At 43.1% G+C, this 24,650-nt stretch overlaps 1 protein-coding gene across 2 annotated transcripts; it reads right to left on the bottom strand.

The window, feature by feature from the left end:
* Nucleotides 1-9,183: 9,183 nt before the first annotated feature.
* Nucleotides 9,184-12,193, bottom strand: LOC127636023 (uncharacterized). Of its 2 annotated transcripts, none has more exons than XM_052116381.1 (2): nt 10,743-12,193; nt 9,184-10,382 (listed from the first exon to the last, which is right to left on the bottom strand). In XM_052116381.1, exons 1-2 carry the CDS (start codon nt 11,625-11,627, stop codon nt 10,092-10,094), a joined length of 1,176 nt encoding a protein of 391 aa, XP_051972341.1. In that variant the 5' UTR covers nt 11,628-12,193; the 3' UTR covers nt 9,184-10,091. The 2 variants fall into 2 exon arrangements, with proteins under 2 accessions (XP_051972341.1, XP_051972342.1); XM_052116382.1 differs by having other exon boundaries at nt 11,316-12,193.
* Between the last annotated feature and the right edge of the window lie 12,457 nt (nt 12,194-24,650).

The following is a 24,650-nucleotide window of genomic DNA, read 5'->3' as shown; positions in this document are numbered from 1 at the left end:
GCTCATACACTCACCTAAAGGATTATTAGGAACACCTGTTCAATTTCTCATTAATGCAATTATCTAATCAACCAATCACATGGCAGTTGCTTCAATGAATTTAGGGGTGTGGTCCTGGTCAAACAATCTCCTGAAATCCAAACTGAATGTCAGAATGGGAAAGAAAGGTGATTTAAGCAATTTTGAGCGTGGCATGGTTGTTGGTGCCAGACGGGCCGGTCTGAGTATTTCACAATCTGCTCAGTTACTGGGATTTTCACGCACAACCATTTCTAGGGTTTAAAAAGAATGGTGTGAAAAGGGAAAAACATCCAGTATGCGGCAGTCCTGTGGGCGAAAATGCCTTGTTGATGCTAGAGGTCAGAGGAGAATGGGCCGACTGATTCAAGCTGATAGAAGAGCAACTTTGCCTGAAATAACCACTGTTACAACCGAGGTATGCAGCAAAGCATTTGTGAAGCCACAACACGCACAACCTTGAGGCAGATGGGCTACAACAGCAGAAGACCCCACCGGTACCACTCATCTCCACTACAAATAGGAAAAAGAGGCTACAATTTGCAAGAGCTCACCAAAATTGGACAGTTGAAGACTGGAAAAATGTTGCCTGGTCTGATGAGTCTCGATTTCTGTTGAGACATTCAGATGGTAGAGTCAGAATTTGGCGTAAACAGAATGAGAACATGGATCCATCATGCCTTGTTACCACTGTGCAGGCTGGTGGTGGTGGTGGTGTAATGGTGTGGGGGATGTTTTCTTGGCACACTTTAGGCCCCTTAGTGCCAATTGGGCATCCTTTAAATGCCACGGCCTACCTGAGCATTGTTTCTGACCATGTCCATCCCTTTATGGCCACCATGTACCCATCCTCTGATGGCTACTTCCAGCAGGATAATGCACCATGTCACAAAGCTTGAATCATTTCAAATTGGTTTCTTGAACATGACAATGAGTTCACTGTACGGAGTCTGCAGTTGTATGTAAGTGTGTTTATTTCATTGTTTTTAACATTGTCATAGTGGTATTCATTGCTAGATCAGGTGCTGTTTGTTTACTGTCTTGAACGCGGGTCGCTTAGACGTGTGTTTGGTGTGTGTGCTTATATTTGTGTTGACTTGTCCCATAGTATTCAGCTGATAGAATTGTTAGACTTGTTTAAACTTGTCACGTAGGATTCGTTGGTAGATTTGCTTAGACTTCGGGTTGGTTATCCTGTGTGTGTGTAAAACTATCGTCGTTTTAGTGTCTGCAAACAGTGCTTCACTTGTTTTAGAGTATTTTTATTGCTAAAGTGCAGCATAATTTATTTGCGCTGTACAGAAGTTAGCGTTTGTTCCAGCGCAACCCTGAGTTTCGGTTTCGGTGACCACGTGACTAGCTTTGTTGTGATAAGTAGCATTAAGGCGTGGCTGCTTTTTTTCCACTGAACGGCTCGTAAAGTGGTTATTTATTGGACTTAATGCTGACGCTGAGGCAGCGAAGTGGTGGCCCTCGTGTCAAGCCCTCCTCGTGTGAAGACCTACTTGGGTAAAGACCAGCTGAGTCTACCTGTGCGAGTCCACCGAGCAAGGACACCGACAAGGCACTACTCACCAAAGCACTTAAGTATTTTTCTATTCTATCTCTTTATTAGTTTACTTATACATACATACTAACATGTCTAGTTCACTCATAACACATGCCTTCAAGCACATCCCTGTTATCTGTTGCAGACCGTTCACAAGATACAGATGCAAGACAAAACGCAACCCACACAACCTACGGCCGCTTTGTACTCCAACACCTGCTCCACTCTCGTTCTCAGTGGGACTCTGGAACTGCCAGTGTGCTGTTAACAAAGCTGCCTTCATTCCAGCTTTCGCCACGCAGTCCACCCTCAGCATCCTGGCACTGACAGAGACATGGATATGTCCTGAGGATACAGCAACGCCTGCTGCTCTCTCCGACAACTTCTCCTTCTCCCACACCCCTCGACATACTGGTAGGGGTGGGGGAACAGGTTTGCTCATTCATAATAACTGGACTTTTTCACCACAGGCCTATGTAACAATACATCTTTTGAATTCCATGCCATTACTACAATGCAACCCACAAAATTACATGTTGTTGTCATCTATCGCCCCCCAGGTCAGCTGACAAGCTTTCTTGAGGAATTGGATGTCCTGCTGTCCTCCTTGCCAGAGGATGGCAAGCCACTTGTGGTTCTTGGTGATTTCAACATACGCCAAGACAAACCCCAGGCCATTGAACTGAATACTCTTCTGGCCTCATTTGACTTGGAAAGACTACACACCACAGCAACTCACAGGCCGGGCAACCAGCTGGACCTCATTTTTACACGTAACTGTACCACCTCTAATATTCTTGTTACACCTTTACATGTCTCTGATCACTACTTTGTTCAATTCAACATGATTCTCCCATCCATTGTAAAACCGACCCCACCTTTGGTTTCCTTTCGCCGTAACCTACGTTCCCTCTCACCCTCTCGCCTTTCCACTGATGTCTCTGCCTCTCTTCCCACAATATATGTATTTTCCATGCTTGATGTAAACACTGCCACAGACACACTTAGCTCTACTTTAACAACCTGTCTAGACAACATATGTCCTCTCTCATCTAGACCAGCATGGACTACACCACCCAGCCCCTGGCTGTCTGACGTCCTTCGTGAACATCGGACTGATCTCAGGGCAGCTGAGAGGAGATGGAGGAAATCTAAAGATCCAGCTGATCTAGGTAAATATCAGCTTCTGCTTGCAACTTTTTCAATTAACGTTAAAACTGCAAAAACTTCATATTACCAGACCAAGATCAACAGCACCACAGACACTCGTAGCTTGTTTAGAACATTTAACACACTTCTCTGCCCTCCCCCTCCACCACCTGACACATCACTGACAGCAGATATATTCGCCACATTTTTTACTGATAAGGTTACAGCCATCAGCAATACATTCACAGCACCACACCCTGTCAAACACCTGGCTCCTGTATGCAACCCTTCTTTCCCTATGTTCTCTCCTTTAACTGACACTGTCTCTAAACTCCTCCTCTCCAACCACCCCACAACCTGTTCCCTTGATCCCATTCCATCACACCTTCTCCAGGCCATCTCTCCGTCCATCCTACCAGCACTTACACACATAATTAACACATCCCTTCTCGCAGGCACTTTTCCCACTACATTTAAGCAGGCTCGAGTAACCCCACTGCTGAAAAAACCTGCACTTAACCCCACACAGATAGAACACTACAGACCAGTCTCTCTCATCCCATTCATGGCAAAAACACTTGAAAGGGCAGTTTTCAATCAGATCTCCACCTATCTCTCACAGAACAAGCTGCTGGATGACAATCAGTCAGGCTTCAAAAGTGGACACTCCACTGAGACTGCCCTGCTGTCTGTCATCGAGTCGCTGAGACAGGCTAAAGCTGAATCCAGATCATCCGTTCTGATTCTGCTGGACCTTTCTGCAGCCTTTGACACAGTCAACCATCAGATCCTACTCTCCACCCTCTCTAAACTGGGTATCACTGGAACTGTGCTTGACTGGTTCAACTCTTTATCTCTCAGAAAGGTCCTTTGAGGTAGCATGGAGAGGGGAAGTATCCAAGCCACACCAGTTACTTACTGGGGTACCTCAGGGATCAGTGCTTGGGCCACTTCTCTTCTCCATATACACAACATCACTGGGACCCATCATTCAGTCACATGGTTTCTCTTACCACTGCTACGCTGATGACACGCAACTCTACTTGTCTTTCCAGCCCAACGACACCACAGTGACCGCTCGAATTGCTGCCTGTCTGGCAGACATCTCAGCCTGGATGAAGGAACACCACCTTCAACTCAACCCTGCCAAGAACGAACTCCTTGTCTTTCCAGCCAACCCGGCTGTTGAACACAACATTTACATTTACATTTATGCATTTTGGCAGACGCTTTTATCCAAAGCGACTTACAGTGCAATTATTACAGGGACAATCCCCCTGGAACAACCTGGAGTTAAGTGCCTTGCTCAAGGACACAATGGTGGTGGCCATGGGGTTAGAACCAGTGACCATCTGATTAACAGCCCTGTGCTTTAGCCACTACGCCACCAGCCACAACATCACCGTGCAGCTGGGTCCAACTACAGTTGCGCCTTCCAAAACGGTCAGAAATCTAGGGGTAACCATTGATGATGGGCTAAATTTCACAGACCACATTTCAAAAACTGCAAGATCATGTAGATTTACACTCTACAATATTAGGAAGATAAGACCCTTCCTCTCTGTACATGCCACACAACTGCTCGTTCAGTCCCTTGTCATAACTAGACTGGACTACTGTAATGCTCTCATTGCAGGCATTCCTGCATGTGCTATTAGACCCCTGCAAATGATCCAGAATGCAGCAGCACGTCTGGTCTTTAATGAGCCTAAGAGAGCACGTTACACCACTCTTTGTCTCTCTCCACTGGCTGCCGGTTCATGCACGTATTCAATTCAAGGCCCTGATGCTGGCATATAAAACAGTCACTGGGTCTGCTCCAGCATACCTAAAAACATTTATGCAGAGCTACGTTCCCACCAGAAGCCTGCGGTCGGCTAAGGAACGTCGCCTTGTCGTACCAAAACAAAGAGGCACCAAAACACTTTCCCGGACTTTCAGTTTCATCATACCACGGTGGTGGAATGACATTCCCAACTCAATCCGGGAAGCTAACTCACTCTCTATCTTCAAAAAACTGCTAAAAACACATCTTTTCCAAAAGCACTTAACCGGTCACTAAAAAAAAAATAAAAATAAAAATAAAATATTTACATTTCTTGTTGCACTTAACTCTGTTTGGTGTACTATTCTGATGATAGTGAAACTTTGTAATATGGCACTTTTCGTAACACTGTCTCCCTAAGATGATTCGCTGATGTTCTTCCTCTTTTGTAAGTCGCTTTGGATAAAAGCGTCTGCCAAATGAATAAATGTAAATGTAAATGTAAATGTAAAATGTCCCCCACAGTCACCAGATCTCAACCCAATAGAGCATCTTTGGGATGTGGTGGAACGGGAGCTTCGTGCCCTGGATGTGCATCCCACAAATCTCCATCAACTGCAAGATGCTATCCTATCAATATGGGCCAACATTTCTAAAGAATGCTTTCAGCACCTTGTTGAATCAATGCCACGTAGAATTAAGGCAGTTCTGAAGGCAAAAGGGGGTCAAACACAGTATTAGTATGGTGTTCCTAATAATCCTTTAGGTGAGTGTATGTGGACTTCTGTTCAAGTCTAAAGGTTTTTTTGAATGAGTCCTAACAGTGTGCTAGGTTGGGTACATTTGGGATGACTGTAAGGCAAAATAGGAATTGATGTGCAGGTGGAACAAGTGTCTGAGCTGGTGGCTGTCTTCAAGTGGGTGGTAGAGTAACTCCCAAGAGGTGAGGGTGGCATATGGTGTGAATGTCCATTGCTTTTGTTCGTAATTTTGGATGGCCCAGGCTTGCTGTACTTGTGGCTAATTAACTGATTAAGAAGGGATCCAAGTGCCTTGCTCTGTTTTCCTGAGGGTGCTTGAAGTATGAAAGGTTGGATGGGGAGAGAGGTGGGCATTTGTGCTTTTGTGTAGCGCACAACCTCTGTCGATGAAGTGCAAGCACCTTTATAGGCACAAAAACAAGTTTAGGAAAGTTTGTCAGAGAGGGAGTACTTGATAAAACTGTCTTTGTGGTTACCTTACAGAACCAAGAATTTTGCTTTGGATTCATAGAAGTTCAATTAATGCTAAATATTAGTGTTTGGATAGTGTTCTCACCCTTTGGATTGGATTGATTTCCGCTGTCAGCACTCAGTGAATTTGCTACCATGTTTTGTTTTTTTCCTGTTTAGGGATGAATGACATAGTGTTCTGATCAGAAGCATCCTCTTTCTGGATGAAGTGTGAGCCTGTATGAACTTCTGTGCTGTTTTTCATAGGTGATGAATCTCTATTTCCCTTCTCACATCTGGCAATTTCCACAAATGAGGTGGCATGTAGCATGGATAGAGGTAAAGCAAGGTTTGTGTCTAAATGGCTTGGACAGCTGTTTTGTAGTGCTCCCTGCTTTGACAAGGTAGTTGTCGTGATGCCATTACAGCTATCATGTTCTGAGACTCTTGTAGCAGATTGAAATTTGTTTGCGTGTGCCATTCTCTCTTTTGTTCCCTTATATTGGTTCCTGGTAGCTTGTTTAGTGTTCTTCACCTCAATGTGCCCATTTCCCTGGAAAAGTTGGATGTCTGTTCAGTTGGACAAAACTTTCAAAATACTGAAACCATTTTCAGTTCAAAACACCTTTTTCTTGAAAATATATCATCATCCAGTTTCAAATGCATAATGACAAATATATCTCACTGTGAACGAATTATCAGTGCATGTTATTCTTAAGAAAAAATGTGTATATACAAAAAAAAATGTATATACTTTTGTCAAAATGTAATAACTTGCCTTGCCTCTGAAACAACTTTCATTTTTTGGCTGACGTCACCAAGCCCTCAGCTTGGCAAGTTCAAATGAAAGCAAAAATAATGAAGCTTGTGAACAGCTTTCTCTTGTAAACAAATCGATCTGCACTTCCTGTTGTATAGTGTTAGCTCTCATGTGAACATGCCAACGCGCTTACATCATGCGAGAGGCTGCATGTACTGGGTCCCCTCATGGACGTGCATTGGACGAGCAAATGCTTTTTCATGTTGACTTATCTTACATATTGGTCCCTTAAACAAAGCAGTCAATCTAATAAATTTTAACGCTATGGTATGGTCATGACATAAATATTGTACCTGATGTATACTCTGGTCAAACTTTAGCCCCTCCATTTCCTCTCCCTCTGACTGCCTGAAGAGGAAAAATTGTGAGTGTGGAGAACAGCTTTCCTGGCTATGAGTCTCAAAGAAACTGGTCAAAGAAGACCAAGCTGGGCTTGGTGAAGACTGAGATGATATGTCACATGTAACAAGTTTATAATAATTCTGGGTGGAACCTGCCAACTGTGCCTGACCCTGCAGACACATGGTGAAGTCAGAAATTTCCATTTGAAAAGCCATCAGAATCAAGTGGATAGATGTTGCAGTTTGGATCAACGTTCTGTGTTGACCCGCTGGGCATAGGATTGGAACCATCTTGTGACATTGTACTTGACTCATGAACTGGACAATATAGGTTAAGTGGAGTTGCAGGAACCACATTGTTGGTTTTGTTGTAGATGACACCGAAGTTAACCAACATTCCATCAGAGCTGTTACAAGAAGAGTCTGTGATATATTCTGTTGGGTTTTGACTGAAGGATTCACAATCCAAGAGGTTTTCAGTTTGAGCCCACCAATTATCATGATCCTCAAGAGTATAAAGAGCTTGCTAGTCTTCAACACACCAATCTTGCTCATTACAATCCATTAATATAGGGGTTCCATTGCTATCCCTGCCAAACTGACAATCTGAATCTGATGTGCTCCCTTGTTTTTTATGTTCTTTGGCTTTGCTAAAAGGGTTCATGTCACAGCTTAAAATATTCTGGCTGAACAAAGAACCACCAGTCTTGGATTCTGTGGCAAAAGGCTCTGAAAATTCAGTAGAGTACCCTGTGGCCATATTTTGCACCACATTGAAGTTACCTTGTAGTTGTAGGGATGACCCTCATGGTATTTGTGCAAGTTGTCTCCATCTGAATCTTCATCTTAATCATCCAGCTCTGATTCAGGGATAAAAAGGTTTTGCCATCTGGGAGTACCTCTGCAGTGTGACGGCTCTTTTATTCCTTGATGACTTTTTAATGAGGAGTTCTCTGAGAAACTAGAGAACAGTTGGAGAGATGGGAATGACTCATCCTTTGAAATTTTTGTTTGCAGTTTTCGTGGAACTTGACGTGCAGTTGTGGCTTGCCATAGTCAAGTGCTTCTCGGGGAGATCTCCCCTCTCAGACAGAGATATACTGTGCGTGAGATTCAGAGTGCACTGCTGTCTGGGTGCCTGTATATAGGTGCCAGCCAACAGATGGAACTTGAGGGACCTGGAACACAATCAGAGTCACTCCCGACTTTGGAGAGACATCCATTTTCTAAGCAACAGCACATGAAAACGTCAGTCCTTGTAAGACAGGTTGGTTAAGCAACAAACAGATCCTAGAGTGTGCATGCAAAGCTCAGCAGGACCTCTTGTAACATCAGATATCTGCATTTCCACTACTGAAAGATAGGATCAAAAAAGGATAAAGCATTTAGTGGACTTGCTATGGTAGTGCCTTCATATAAATCATGACTCATACTTAACTGAATCTTAAAGGGTACCCCGATTAGTGCAGCATGTTGGCCTTATAAGATTAAATTGGGTGTCAGCTATAAAAAGGTGATACAAAAAAACTCCAAATGTTTTTGTTTTTATTAAAAAAAGCCGAAAATCCGTTCACTCGTAGGCCGCCATATTTATTTACGTCTCAATGCATTCTGGGTAGTGACGTGTATAGGTCGTTGCCTGGTTGTAGCCTAGCCGCTCTAGCAGCTTCGGTTATTCGTTTTCCAACGTACCGGCTAGCTAGCTACGTTTTGACAGGTAGCGAGATGAACACGTCTGCCGTTCAGCCTTTTCAGTTTGAACCCGAGCGCACCGTGAGGCTTAAATCAGGAGAATAACGCGGAAGACGATAGGCCCACTCAAGATTATCAGAGAGTTGAGGAAGCGGAGTAGGGCAAAACAGATGGTGTCTGTCGCGGCTACTGCTTGCCCATGCCAAGCGAGAACGAGTGCGTTTGCTGTAAAGAGCTCCACTTTTTGTCAGCAGCTGTCCTGGGTAGGCTAAGTATAGAGCAGACGATCGTACTATCGGTATAAATAATTTAATAAGTCATCTACCGCCATCGTTTGCTTTATTTTCACCAAGCAGTCACTACGCACAGAAATACCCCCTCACTCCCGAACCAAGTCAACACTGTTCTGCTCATCTACCTCTACATTTTTAATCTTACAATTACAAAATTGTTATTAATAATGAACTGCAGTTATTCATTAATAATTGAATTGCCTTGAACTACATATTTAAAATCTTAAATCTCAGATAATTCTGATTTGCACTATTTTTTCAATCTCCAATTGTTAGTGTATATTTCTTTGTACATTTGTAAATTCTATAGTATTGTTATACTGCATACTTCAGTAATTTTTTTTAATATGTCTTACTGTCCTTTATGTTTTTATTCTGAGTGTTGTACTTTGAGAGCAAAGATTACCAGAGTCAAATGGCCAATAAAGCTGATTGTGATTCTGATGAGAATATATAGTAAAACGCTATAAAAAGATGCTTTGGTTATATTTACAGATACTCCGTGTATCACTGCACATGAAAACTTTAACGCAGTTTGCCTCAATCAAGATGTTTTATGGGCTGCCCTTGTCAGCCTCCATGACCGGCATAGTGCTGGTCTACCAAATCGCAACCAGGTCACTAATAGGCAAGTCAAACTTGAACATGGTTACTTAAGTATGCCTACATGGTAGCCTACCTACACTGTAGCCTACAAATAGTGGAAAAAAGTTAACTGGACTGTGCGCTTCCAGTGACGGCTTCAGCTGTTTTAATGGTTAAGACAAACAGCTTAAATCATTTTTTCATAACAGTATAATATATAGTATAATTATAATAGTATAATTGTTTTAAAAATTCTGCCTTTTAGGTCTTACAGATATGCCTCATATCGTCAGTTTACATGGTGGATGCATGGCTGGCTAGGGAGAAGAGTCCGCAGAGCCATTCCATCATGTGCAGTTAACAAAATAAGAAACGTCTACTCTGAACCAAGTGGAATCTATACAGGGTTTGAATATGAAGACACTGATCATGCAGAAGTAGATGAGGCATGGGGAGATTTTAATGACCTATAGCTGAATAGTTGACATTTGAAGGCATTTTGTCAAGAAAACAAGCTATGCAACAAAATAGGATATCATATTAAATGTTAGTTTAAAAAAAAATGTTGCATGTACTCCAATATCAAATGTATGTTTGAAGTACTACGTGTGCTTGACTAGAATTAAAAATTAAAGATACTGTGCATTTGAACTATGCTGGTGTGTACGTCATGTGTTCGTAATGATGCAGCTACTTGAAACGTGAAAACTGCTGTGTTTGAAAATGATCTGTGATCTGGATAGTCTCTCTTGTGGAGCCATGACATGTGTTGGATTAATTCTCATGTCCATGACCTGTTTTGAATCTAACACAGAGGAGAGAACATCTGCAGTCATAGCTGTCATGTAGCTATAGTCCTTTTCAACAGGCACTGGTCTTGCTCTGAATGTCTTGTGGACTTTGCTCCATGAGATTTTGAACTTGGGTTCACCAACACTCTCCCCATCCTGAAAAACTGCCTGTTCAAAAACAGAAATATGGAAAATAGATACAAGGTGTTAGGAACAGTTTAGTGTGCAATAACCAGTGTCACATAGGGGTGTTACAATATATCGTGCCACAATATATTGCAATACAAAAATGCAACAATATGTATCGTGGATAGTCCCCCCCCCCTCCAAAAAAAATTACTGTGTGAGAAAAAAATTAACATTTTCAGAGTTTTAGTGTCAGTACTACATTAAACTACTATATATAATGTTGAATATAATGTATAATAATGGAATGGGGGAATATTTGTGGGTCCTGATAATACCAAATGTCTTTTGTTACCTGACCAGTAAAAAGTGTCCAACAGTATTTTAAATATTTTAAATTACCTTGAAGTCCACAACCTTTTGGCTTTGTGCGTCTAAAAAAGTGTATGTACAGTATTTGGCTGAGTGCCCCGGAGAGTCACACCGGCCATCTCCACAGAGAACAACAACTTCTTGTGATTTCATTGTAGATAACACTGTACTCTGCTCTTTAATCCACGTTTTTTGAATGACAGGAAACACAAACTTCTTCCTCAGTGATGTGTATGTGTCTTCACTAATTGTTTTGAGGTTCATGTTACTACAGAAATGCTCAAATTTAGCAAAACGGATGCCACTGAAGAAAACTGATGCTGTTAAAAGCAGGTTTCCTGTCCCTTTGGTCCCACTCAGAGTAGGCTGAGACTGCCATCTGTAACTACAGTTGTTAGCACATGTGATCTCAAGTGTCAACTGTGATCCTTCAATTTTTAACTCTTTCACTTCTTCCTGGACAATCAGGGAGCCACACTTTAAACAACGCTGAAGCAATTGGTTTAACTGTTCCTCAAAAACTAGAAAAACCCTCATTTCTTTATGCGTGTTGGTTGAAGCTTGTGATTCCTGGGTGCTTTGAGAAAACTCAGATGAACTTACAATGTATTCCGGATCAAAGTGACTGCACTGTGGTTGACTCTGTTCGCCAAGTTCATCATTTGAGAGGAACAGATCCTGGGAGTTATCAATGTCATCCTCCTGTACACGTTTGCCCATCTCAATTTCATGTTTACCTGTGTAACTATGGTCCTTTTTTACCGGGTAGTCCACATCAGCTGGCCACTGTACCGCTGCATCCGACTGGTTAACATCCGTCTGCGTTGCTGCATCAACCATACTAGGAGAACTCTGTAGGCCTAACGTTACAGTGGATTCATTAACAGCATCTGGTGGATTGTCGGTTACCTCCATGATCGGCGTAGTGTCCGATGATTCGTCTTCCGCGACTGCAGGAGCGGGTTGTTTACATCCTAGCAGTAGAGTGTCCGGAGTCGCTTGCCTTTGTCGTTTGTTAGCGCGGCTTTCACTCGCTATGCGCGGACGCTTGCTATGCTTCTTGTGGGGGAAAATTGAAGGCACGGCATTTGGTTTTAGTCTTCGCTTGTAACTAGCTGCACCTGTGAGCTCTTTTAGCCGACTAAATGCCTCAAACGCATCAGGGCTGAAGTGACGGGAACACAGCCGTGGGTCTTTAGGGAGTTGTACTCTTCCGCAAGCAACTTCCCACTCTTTTCTTATTTTCTTCTCCTTTGGAAAGGAGTGGAGGCTTACATCACTCCCCTGTTGCCTTTGGACTGGAAATTACAACCAAACGCTGCACAATGTGGCATTATATTCACTTTTCGGATGTAGCTACAGTTAAACATAGCGCCACTAGCTCACCTCTCTCTGTTCTGAACACAACCGACACAACCAATATGCGTCATCGACCCAGAATGCATTGCGCGCGCAAAAATAATGGCTGTCTTCGTAGTTCAAATTCTGTAAACACTTTGAGGATTTTTTAAATAACGAAAATATTTTATGTATTTCTAACTATATATTTTTGTAGGAGAGAACAGTTGTAGCATATTTAGGGCTTTGTGTCTTAATAATCGGGGTTCCTTTTAAATCAAGTTTTCAGTACAAACCAACCCATTAATGACACGTGACAAAATGGGATGACAAAATCTGAACTTCTTACTGACTTATGTTGTTCTTAAATAAATCTAATTATGACCTAATCCTACAACTTTCAGTCTTTTTATCACTCTTCAGGAACTTTTTGGTTGTTTTAAAGCCAAATTCTTGAGACATTTTTCAGTAATTTTGTCCTTAAAAGTTTAAATATACTTCAAGAATTCCACTTCTTGCTTAAAGTATCAACCTACTAAATTATTTTTATATTTATGCATGAAAAATTACAAGAACCACTATTTGCCAACGGGATAGGAAAACTAAATCTAATGCAAATATATTCTCTGGAAATTCAGAGAACTTTGCAGTGTAGGTCAGTAACAATTATATTTAAGACACTGAGGATTGTGTTTGTCATTTTAGGATGTACAAAAAAAATAATAAAACCTTTATATATTTCTCTAAACTCCAACTCTTAAAAATAGGGGTCTGAATTCTGTGAAAAATAGAATTTTGTGTTACCAGTAAAAAAGGACTCGTCGGTCTGGCTGTTAGCACAGGCAACTACATCAACTCACCTAGCCATGAAGCTCCATTAATCCAAGAGGCAGCACATTCTCTTTTACTCTGTCTGCACAGTAACTGGGGCAAACATGCCGTATGACCACAACCTCATTTTCTACATCCACTGAGCACAAACTTAAGCAAAGGAAAAGATAAACACAAATAAAAAGAAAGAAATGGGTGAAGTTGCTCTATTAGTTCCTCTTTAGTCACACTTCTTTCTGTTCAGCACACCTCATGGCTCCTGTGTTCCTCTCATCTCCCTCCTCCTCCAGTACAGTGGTTCTGAGCCTCACACCATCCTATAGCAACAGCATCACAGAGCCCACTGAGCATGCTCAGTGCTTTGTTGTTGAGGGATCACATTTGAGGGAATTTTCCTCTGCTTTCACCCCACGGACTTGGAAAAGGAAATTGAGATAGTACTCAGTACCACATCGCTTTTGCAGTGCAAACATACATTGTGCATTAAACTGATAAACTCTGAGAAATCAATTATTTCAGTAGCACTCAGTTGTGTCTCTGCTAAGCCCCCAATGTCCTCACATCCTAGTTGTCAGTGTTATGTTACATATATATGAAACAGCTATCAACTTCTTCTCATCCACCCCAACATCATTCTAGTTGCAAGACAACAGACTTGCCTTTTTGGCATCTAGAAGTAATCTTACAAACATCTGCTGTAGGCATTGCTAGGAAAGGTGGCTAAAACTTGGCGTCCAGTATTGAACTGCCTCACATACAATATATTGGTATGTCATTGTTTCTTATTAACTCTAAACAAAAGAACATAAAAAAACGGATGCATCTGTGCATCAATACATGTGAACAACATGTTAATTGTGTTCATTTCTCTACTGTCCATGGAACAGACCAACACGTTAAAGGTTCTGTTCTATGGACAGCAGAGAAAATCAATGCTACATGCTGTTATGATTAGAGACAGAGGCAAACGGGAGGTGTGGATCCAAACGTGGAACTTAAAACTAAAACAACTAAACAGGAACAAATAAAACTAAAAAAATAATACAAATCACAGGAAAAGAAGGAAACATCCACGATGGGAAAACAGAGACTAAACCTTGACAGAACATGGAAACATCTACGAAGGGCACAGGAACCTCGAACGAGTAAGTGAAAGTAGGGAACAGGGCAGGAAACAAGGAACTAACACATACGCATGAAGTGCAAACATTCAACGACCGACAAGGAAATGGAGGAATAAACAGGGTTTAAATACACAAGGACAGTAACAAGGCCAATCACAAACAGAACTCTGAAACAGGATAACAATATAATTAACTAAAACCAATGACAAACAAGAACTGAATCAAAGTAATCAGACAATGAACCAATAAAAACCAGATACAGAACATGGAGGGAAGACAGGATGTGACAAGACTAGGAACAGAACAGGAATTTCAAAATAAAAGTACACAAAAGAACAACAATGAACATGACAGAATCCCCCCTCAAAGGATCGGATTCCAGACGATCCTAAAACAAAAGAACAAAAGACAAAAACCCACAACAACATGAGGGCACCCAGGGCAAACAGACAGTCCAAGTGGGCACAAGCGGAAGACAGACAGACCAGGGAGGCACAACGGGCATTCAGACAGTCCAAGGGGGCACAAGGGGCAGGCAGGAAGTCCTGGGGGGCACAGAGGACAAGACAGGCAGGCCACGGAGACGCAAGGGGCCGACAGGCGGTCCATGGGGGTATGTGACGGGGACCGGGTCAGGTGGTCTGGGAGGCGTCCACCGAGCAGGGACAGGTTTAGGAGGCCAGGGTGGTGGCCACAGGGCTAGGACCGGTTTGGGTGGCCTGGGAGTGGCCACTGGGGAAGCGGGTGGAGCCGTGTGATGCGGGGCCAAGGAGGACCTCTGAGGCGGAGCAATGGAAGACTTGGGTGGCAGCGCCGAAGGAAGCGTAGGCAGGGCCGCAGGAGACCCTGGGGGCGGGGCCGAGGGAGGCTCAGGAGGCGGAGCTGAGGAGGGCCTCGGAGGTGGAGCCAGGGAGGCGGAACCATGGAAAGCTCTGGAGGCTCAGTAGGCGGAGCTGAGGGAGGTGGAACCATGGAAAGCGCTGGAGGCTCGGGAGGCGGAACCGTAGGAGGCTCGGGAGGCGGAGCCGTAGGAGGCTCGGGAGGCCCTGGGAGCAGAGCCGTAGGAGGCTCGGGAGGCGGAGCCGAAGGCGGCTCGGGGAGAAGAGCCGTAGGATGCTCTGGAGGTGGAATCCTAGAAGGCTCTGGAGTCTCTGGGAGCAGAGCCGTAGGAGGCTCAGGAGGCGGAGCGGGAGGCGGAGCCGTAGGAGGCTCGGGGAGAAGAGCCGTAGGAGGCTCAGGGAGAAGCGCCGTAGGATGCTCGGGGAGAAGAGCCGTAGGATGCTCTGGAGGTGGAGCCCTAGAAGGCTCTGGAGTCTCTGGGAGCAGAGCCGTAGGAGGCTCGGGAGGCGGAGTCGTAGGAGGCTCGGGAGGCAGAGCCAAAGGCGGCTCGGGAGGCGGAGCCATGGAAGGCTCGGGAGGCGGAGCCGTAGGAGGCTCGGGGGGGCGGAGCCCTGGAAGGCTCGAGAGGCGGAGCCCTGGAAGGCTCGAGAGGCGGAGCCCTGGGAGGCTCGAGAGGAGCAGCCCTGGGAGGCTCGAGAGACTTGAGGAGCCCTGGGAGGCTCGAGAGGAGGAGGCCTGGGAGGCTCGGGGGCCACTGGCTCTTGGACGGGTACGACCACTGGCGCTGGCTTTTGGACGGTCATGGCTACTGGCGCTGGCTCAGGGATGGTCGAGGCGACAGGCGCTGGCTCACTGACAACTGAGGCGACAGGCACTGGCTCACTGACGACTGAGGCGACAGGCGCTGGCTCACTGATGACTGAGGCGACAGGCGCTGGCTCACTGACATCGGGGGCTAATGGCTCTGGCTGGTTGACCGTGGGTGACGAGGGCTCAGGCTCGCTGGCCGGGGCAGGCGTGGGCTCTGGCTCGCTGGCCGGAGCAGGCGTGGGCTCTGGCTCGCTGGCCGGGGCAGGCGTGGGCCGGGAGGCGGAAGCCCGTCTTCTCCTCCTCCTCCGGGCAGACGAAGTGGGCAGTGCAGGCTCATGGGAAACGACTGGTGTGGAGGCTTGCTTGCTGACAGGTGGGGCAGGTGTGATGGGACAAGCCATGGGTGAGCCGCTGACCAGCAAAGTCTCCTTCACAAAATCGCGGAGCGTCTAGCCGCGCGTCGCTGGTGGCAACAGCTCCTTGAGCGAATCGGTCAGACTAGCCCGGAAGAACACCACCAGGGAGGAGTCTGGGAAGTCGGTAGCCCACGCTAGGTCCAGGAAGTCTCTAAGGTGGTCCTCCACCGGGCGGCTTCCTTGCCTCAGGTTCAGGAGGCGGCAGCTTGTCTGAAGAACCGCTGGATCCATTGTGGTTGGTCGTTTTAGCAACAACTAAAACTAAAAAAAAATACAAAACACAGGAACAAACAGAAACATCTACGAAGGGCACAGGAACCTCGAACGAGTAAGTGAAAGTAGGGAACAGGGCAGGAAACAAGGAACTAACACATACACGTGAAGTGCAAACATTCAACGACCGACAAGGAAATTGAGGAATAAACAGGGTTTAAATACACAAGGTCAAGGGTAACAAGGCCAATCAACAAACAGAACGGCCAACCCTGTGGAGCACCTATTCCTGTACAGAGTAATTAGTACCCATAGTGGGTCTGGTTGGGAATTCCTCCACTGAATTCGCGGACCAGAGGGCTAGGGAGGAGGGACATCCAGGGGCCGCGAGTTTAGTGGACTTTCCTGGGAGAAAGTGATTGCCTCGAGTGTGCTCGAACCCGCAAGGGGGTGGGATTTGATGACCCAGTGGGCTAGCCGCTGTTTGGAGACATCTTTCCCTTTCTGCTGTCCACCAAAGCAGACAAAGACCTGCTCAGAACATCTAAAGCTCTGAGTGCGGTCCACATAGGTATGCAAAGCACGCCCAGGACACAGCAATGAAAAAACTGGGTCTGCCTCCTCCGTGGGCAGCGCTTGCAGGTTCACTACCTGGTCCCTGAAGGGGGTCGTAGGAACCATGGGCACGTAGCCCGGTCAAGGTCTTAGGATGACCTGGGCATCTGCCGGACCGAACTCCAGGCAAGTGTCGCTAACAGAGAACGCTTGCAGGTCCACCAACCCTCTTGATGGAAGCCAGCGCGATCAGGGGGGCCGTCTTCAAGGAGAGGGCTCTGAGCTTGACTGATTCTAGTGGCTCAAACGGGGGTCTCTGGATGCCTGAAAGGACCACAGAGAGATCCCATGAGGGGAAGAGGCATGGCCTGCGAGGGTTCTAAGGAACCTGATTATCAGGTTGTGATTCCATAAGGACTTACCGTCCACTGCAACATGGTGAGCCGATATAGTGGCTACATAAACCTTCAAGGTGGAGACTGACAGCCTCCCCTCTGATGATTGATGTGAACATTACCTAACTGCTGCCACAGTTTTAGGATGATGCAGATAATCTCAAAATAGCCGAAGATCACATGAATTATCGGGTTGGCCGATAATCTGTACAACCAAATTCCTGTGATATAATTCAAAGACATTCTGATTTCGTTCTCACCTTAGCAGAAAAGCCACAGAAGAAGCCGTACCAGAAGTGGACGAAGGTAAAGTTCTTGTAGAAGATGTAGCGCACTTATACATGCACAGATATGTCCAGTGACCATAAACCAGCAGGAAGCGCTGGATGTAATGGAACTTGGCGAAGGAGAAGTCACTGGAGAGAACTCCTTGCATGCCCTCCTGCCCACTAATGCCAACACCGATATGGGCAGCTACCGAGTAAGAATGAGGGGTGTATATACATTACAGTTAAGGCACAGAATTTCTACAGCATTTTTAAAGTGGGTGCATTGAGTAATTTGTTCACACTGATAAATGTAAAACGTACAAACCCTAACCCCTAACCCTGATGCAGTGTTCCACGAGTACCCGGATGATATTCTTCAAATGAAAAAAAAAGTGTGGGATGATGGTCACTTCATGCACTCAACACTTGCAGGTTTCCCTATGTAGAGGAAGAGGAGCAGTTCTCAGGATGCGTGCGATGCTGGCCTGACAAAAAATTGTCAAGATGGCAGACGTGGCAACAACCGAAACTTCTGTGAAGACTGCACCTTACAAATGTGAGTTGAATGCTTTACCTACCATCACACCATGCAGTGTGAATTTAATAGTCAGAAATTTATTTTTCTCAAAACTCAAGTTGGATAAAGTGCTAAAACTAGTGGCTAGGGATGCAAAATACTTTGCCATCAATACGGAACACAACTACTTCAATACGGAACATTTCTCCATCTGCTAAAATCTGGAACGTCGCAATTTCAGCCACAATATGTGATGTCCTAACTAATACGGGACAGTTGGCGACCCTAGTGGCAACACATTAAATGCATCATATATTACATGCATTATATGTGGTGAGGTCGTTTGAGAAAGAGGAAAAGGTGTGGGGATTAATTATTTCTGCTGACCCACTCCAGGGGTTTCTGGAGAGGAACTGAATGGAGGAGCAAAACCATGCCAAGCTTGGTGTTGGAGGGGTGGCTGATGCAGTCTTGCTGCTTACCTCTCATGTCGCTCTCCTACTTGATTTGTTGGAGGATTGGTCTAAGGATAAGCACTGGACAGGTGGTAGGTTTAGAATGATAGCTTGTTTTAATTTTGTATTTGCAGAGAAGAGCCATTGGACATAGGGTAGGCCTGCACATGGTTGGGGGGAGGTTGATCCCTGGTTGCACGTTATGTCTAGATGTGAAAGGAAGACTGTCTTGATTGGAGAGCAAGAACGAGAGGCAATTAAGAGGATGTGGTGTCCAGTTGCTGTTGGATGTCAGGGAGACGTCCCTGACTGCTGCCCCACCACCAAGAGATGTTCTGGGATTAATGGGGTGAAACATCCATGATAGGTGGCACCAAGCTGATGACTCTGTAGCTGGATGACTGAAGGCACTGGCAGAGGTGCAGCAGGCAGTAATGGCCAGCAGATTCTGCACACACACACAGATACCCATTAACGTTGCAAAGTCACTTGGAATCAAATAATAAATCAAATCTTTTAAATTCGCTGCCTGGCATTAGCATAATCACAGAAGTGAACTCTGTTTTATTTACATTTAATGTGGAAATTGAATAACAGATTTGTATCTGTATCTGTATGGAGACACTGATGAGGCCAAGTATAAATGGAATGTGCTTGTTCAATCCTATAGCAATCCGATCAGTAAAAACGCATGAAGTGACAAACTGTAAATACCCCCTAGATGGCCATGTGCATGGTGTTAGTACACAGTTCCTCATCGGAAACACAGTGATAATTCTACTCTTTCAGATCACTTCCTTCTGTCTTTTACACATGTACCACTCTTCCGTGACACTCATCTTACTCATCCAATCTCAACACTCACTCTTGATCATACTGGTGTCATTGGCTCCATCTCCAATGGCCAACGTCATGCCTTTCTTGTACTTCTTGATTAATTCCACCACTTGAGCTTTCTGTAGTGGAGTGACCCTACAACAGATGACTGTCTGGCACATGCACACTATCCTCAAGAGCTCCCTCCATGTGGCAGGGCGGAGGGTGGGGCCGGGTCGTGATCCTACACACCCGGTCTCTTATTAGGCTAATCACCCGGCCCAGCCCTCTGCCCTGCCACACTCCAATTGCATGTCCTTCTGTAGAGCGAATGCCTAGCCAGAGAAACAAGGAATAAAATGGTTTTGTCTACTAATGAACAATCCTATATTATTTCAGAACAAGATGAGGAGTGGATGATCTTTATTGTTAGTACACCAAGATTAGATCAATCTTACCAGACTGTGACCGTTAATGAGCAGTCCATTCTCTCCATCGACGTCCTCATCCTCAACCACCTGAGACGTTTTTCTTATAAATCTGCTCGTCACAATGGGTGGCTCATCTTCTGACCTCAGAAGATGAGCTGCCCATTGTGAAGAGCAGATTTTTGGGTAAAAAGTCTTGCGATGGGAGAGAGGTACCCCAAATCATGCCACCCTGTTCCACAAACAGCACTAGGGCATTCATGAGGCGATCAATGCTTGTTCTCTTGAAAATATACTTAGATATACTTCATGAGCTTTGTGTACGGACCTAACCAGATTTGGATATTATTATCATCATTGTTAAAGAAAGGATAAAATCTTTTTATACACACAGTTAGTGTATATATATATATATATATATATATATATATATATATATATATATATATATATATATATATATATATATATATATATATACAGTATATATCTACAATACTTTTATATCATTGATGCCACAACAAATGCTGTGTGTGTATATATATATATATATATATATATATATATATATATATATATATATATATATATTAGGCAAATAATATTAACATGTATATTATATTTATAGAACTTAAAATGCACAATTAAATTATAGAGTCAATATATTAAGAAAATGGCAGAGTACTTACAGATTGCTGCTTGTGTTATTACAGATAAATCCCATTTCAAATTTAGTCCTCCCCTCCTAGTTTTCATTGATGCAAAATCATCAATGACTTTGTCAAATTTGCCCAGCAAACACATGGTTTATTCTTATTTTCTCAAGACCACTGAGTCAATCCTGTGTCACCATGTACCTATACTGTTGATTATGGTTATCTTACGTTTGTTCAGAATGTAAGAATGCATTATCTATAATCCTAACCATTTAGAGCCTTTTAGGCAGGGCACCTTTCCATCATCGCGATTTTGCAAGCTCTGTGCAGGGGCAGGGTGGCATGATTTGGGGTAACTCTCTCCCATCACGATCTTGCGAGCTCTGTGCGGGAACAGGGTGGCATAATTTCCATCACGATCTTGCGAGCTTGGGTGGGTGGCACGATTTGGGGCACCTTTCACCCATCGCGATCCAGGGGCTGGGTGGCACAATTCAGGGCACCTTTCTCCCATCGTGATCTTGCGAGCTCTGTGCAGGGGCGATCGATATGGTACCTTGTCCTGATGCCCCAGAGAGCATTGCCACCCTAGGCGCCTACCTATATCACCTAGGCCATGATCCGCTACTGCACCCACTTGAACGTTTATCAATTTTTCACTCTTCAGCCTGTTTAAGACCATGGAATTTGGTTATAAATATTTTATCTTGACGTAAATTAAAACATACTTTCCTACAATTTTACCAGTTTTTTGACCATTAAAAATGTGTAAAAAACATTAAAGTGGTTAGAAGGATAGAAGCACTTCTGTTAAAAGTTGGGCTCATAAAATTATCCCTCTATTTCTGTTGCAAACAATCATAAAAGTAATCCATATGACTTCAGTGTTTTAATCTATATCTTCAAAAATGATATGAATGGTATTGGTAAGAAGCAGATCAATCTTTAAGTACTTTTTTTGCTTGAAAATGTTCTCCCTGCCCAATAGGAGTATGCATTAAGAATGAAAATCACCAAAAACACAAGAAGAAGAATGTGAAAATCTTTTTCTCACCCACACCTATCACATCGCTTCTGAAGATATTTATTTAACCACTGGAGTCATCTGGATTACTTATATGCTGACTTAAAATTTTTGGAACCCGTTCACTTACATTATATGGACCAAAAGAGCTGAGAAAGAAATTCTTCTAAAAATCTTAATTTGAGTTCAGCAGATGAAAGAAAGTCATACACATCTGGTATGGCATAAGTAAATGATGAGAGAATTTTCGTTTTTGTTTTTTTTTAAGATTATAGATAATTTGAATATACAGTATCATTTGTTTGGCCAATCAACTGGCATGCTTTATGGCCCAAGCTGACCCAAGATGTCCTTTGGTGTGTAATCTGTTAGTCAGTCAACTAGTGAAATCCCTCTTTGTCTAGCATTTAAATTGTTTCAGTTGTTAGAGGTGAGCCATTTCACTGCAGTGTACTATGAGAGTTTTCTCAATGAAACCCTCCTCCTCCCTAGCAACACCGGTCTAAAAATGCATTTGGAGGAAAATATACTGTAAATATACTGATAAGTAACATGCAAGGGTGTACCCTTACTCTCCATTTATGAGCACTTCAACTTTTCTGTTGTTCACCTGCTTGTCAGTCTTATTCAGTCTCAGAATATAGGAATGAGAGAGTCTGGTCTGTGTGTAAGGTGAATATAGGAATGAGAGAGAGAGAGAGAGAGAAAGAAAGAAAGAATGAAAGAAAGATACAAAGAAATTGAATAGATAATCAAACACATTATTTTCAGTAGTGGACGCAGACAAGAAGTGGACTAACAATGTCATCAGATAGATCTTTAGCTAGAGTGATAACCCGCACCAGCAGCAGTGGGACGGCAGTAGTAAACCAAGACAGAGATGAGATCTGTGGAATCAGCTGTTCAGCACAAACAGATTAAAGTTGGTTATAATGTATCATTAGTATCATTCTTTTCACTCTGTAAAGGCCTCTGCACACTGATTGAACAGGTATGACATAATTTAGAACTAAATCTAGCCAAAACTAATGTGTTTTTGAGTTAATTTTAGTGGTTCATAACAGCTCGCCAAGGTGAAAGTCCAGGTAAACTTCACCCCGGCTGCTAAGCACTTTCTTACTGCCATTAGTCCACGTCATTGGTAGGTGTGGCCTGGAGCTCCACCTACATTGAGACTGACAACTGATTCCCGTTCAGTCAGTTAAGATCAGTCAATATGAGCACACCATTGTAAAGAGTTATTTGCGAGCTGGAGCAAATTTACCAACATCTGTATGGTAGTTCATGTAGAGACATTTTCCAAGAACATGTCCTGCAATTTTTTGGATTAATTAGTCAACAAAAGGAATCAAATCTGCTCAAATTCTCTTAAGTGCCCATTCACTCTTTAATATGCTTCTTCACTCCAGTGCCGTATGCATTCAGAAGCCATTCTCGCATCTTCCCAAAGTGAGATGTGCCTCTTATTATCATTCTTCTGTATGTATTCTACCCATTAACAATCTTTTATACCCCATCTTTGCTGTAGTATCAGTGTCATCATAAATTACAATAACAGTGTAATCTGTGCAAAATATGGCTGCATATGCATGTTAGCGCTATAAAATCAAAAGGTAAACATTACAAATTACACATTATCTACTGTAGATATTACTTTAAATCATCATAGAGTAGTTAAAACAGCTTCTTTTACTGATCTCGTGCGAATTCCACTCATAGAATGAGCCATGAAGTAACTGATAACACAGTTTAATGTCATATTATTTTGTAGTCTTGAGCGTTCACATGCTCCTCTAAACGTCACCCCCATGCAGCGTGGCCGGTGTCTGAATGTAAGAGATAAAACAGCTTATAGCTCTAAAAAATTGCAAAGAATTTCAATTGCATGGTATACATTTTTAGAAAACCTTTCAAAATGTAATAAAATATATTTGGATCCTGCTCAGAGACTCTTATGCTACAACACTGCTGACAAAACACATGTGCTAAACATGAGTGCTAAAAATAAACTTTTCAGTTATTATTCAGTTTGACAGATACTTTGGTGTTGTTCTACACAACATGTCAACTATACCAGAATTCTTTTTTTGATAGAACAAAGCAATCCAAAGTTATATCTGGAATCTTTATTCCCAAGGTGGACATTTGTTAATCAAAGTGTCCAAAAAAAAAAACTCCCCAAACCATAATTTGTGTGTTTTATTGAAAATTAAGACAGAATAACTGTAAACTATAAAAGCAAAAATCAAATAAATAAATACACAAATAACAACTACGTCCTGAATGGTCCAACCGTATTCCATCACTCCAAAAATGTGCGTTGAGCTCTCTCTTGTGGGCAGTCTATGTATGTGCGCTCTGGTTCTATTATTGACCCACACTGAATATTATCCAGTGAGGAATCTGACACATCTATGACGTGAAGGGTCGTTTTTCAGTGAGATGATTCCAGAGAACAGCGTTGATATAGCGATCGCCATTTTACGTTTATACGCCATATGACGTCTAGTGAGGGCTTGTTTGATTGTTCTCTTTGATTGGGCTCTGCTGTAAGTGATATGTCATTTTTTTATCATGTGAACTTTTCATGAAGTACTAAACCACAATGTGACGGAAATACCGTTTATCTATCTGTGTATCATCATCATGTGGATTTCACATGCTAATACTAACTGTAGTTTCATCTCTGAAATAATAATAATAATTTACTCATTATATAATACTAATCAAGACCTTTCCAAAGATATGTAATATATGGCTTTGTGATCTTTTTGATCTATTTAACTGTTCATACAGTTGAAGTCAGAAGATTACATACACTTAGGTTGAAGTCATTAAAAAACAAATTTTAACCACTACACAGATTTAATATTAGCAAAATATAATTTTGGAAAGTCTACTTTGTGGATGATACAAGTAATTTTTTCCAACAATTATTTACCGACAGATTGTTTCACTTTTAATTGACTGTATCACAATTGCAGTGGGTCAGAAGTTTACATACATTAAGATAACTGTGCCTTTAAGCAGCTTGAAAAATACCAGAAAATTATGTCAAGCCTTTAGAAAATTTGCTTCTGATAGGAGGTGTACTGAATTGGAGGTGTACTTGTGGATGTATTTTAAGGCCCACCTTCAAACTCAGTGCCAATTTGCTTGACATCATCAAATCAAAAGAAATCAACCAAAACCTCAGAAAAAACATTTGTGGACCTCCATCTTTGGGAGCAATTTCCAAATGCCTGAAGGTA

This window comes from Xyrauchen texanus, chromosome 43 (assembly GCF_025860055.1).
Source record: "Xyrauchen texanus isolate HMW12.3.18 chromosome 43, RBS_HiC_50CHRs, whole genome shotgun sequence".
NCBI classification, from domain to species: domain Eukaryota; kingdom Metazoa; phylum Chordata; class Actinopteri; order Cypriniformes; family Catostomidae; genus Xyrauchen; species Xyrauchen texanus.
Note: the sequence above shows the minus strand (reverse complement) of the source record. Positions and strands in the feature narration are given on the sequence as shown.

Excerpts from the sequence above, each read along its gene's own strand:
- LOC127636023 (XM_052116381.1), bottom strand. The coding sequence starts at position 11,627 with ATGGAGGTAACCGACAATCCACCAGATGCTGTTAATGAATCCACTGTA. Across the intron at positions 10,383-10,742 it reads AAAAGGTTGTGGACTTCAAG|GCAGTTTTTCAGGATGGGGA; the intron begins GTAATTTAAAAT and ends GTTTTTGAACAG.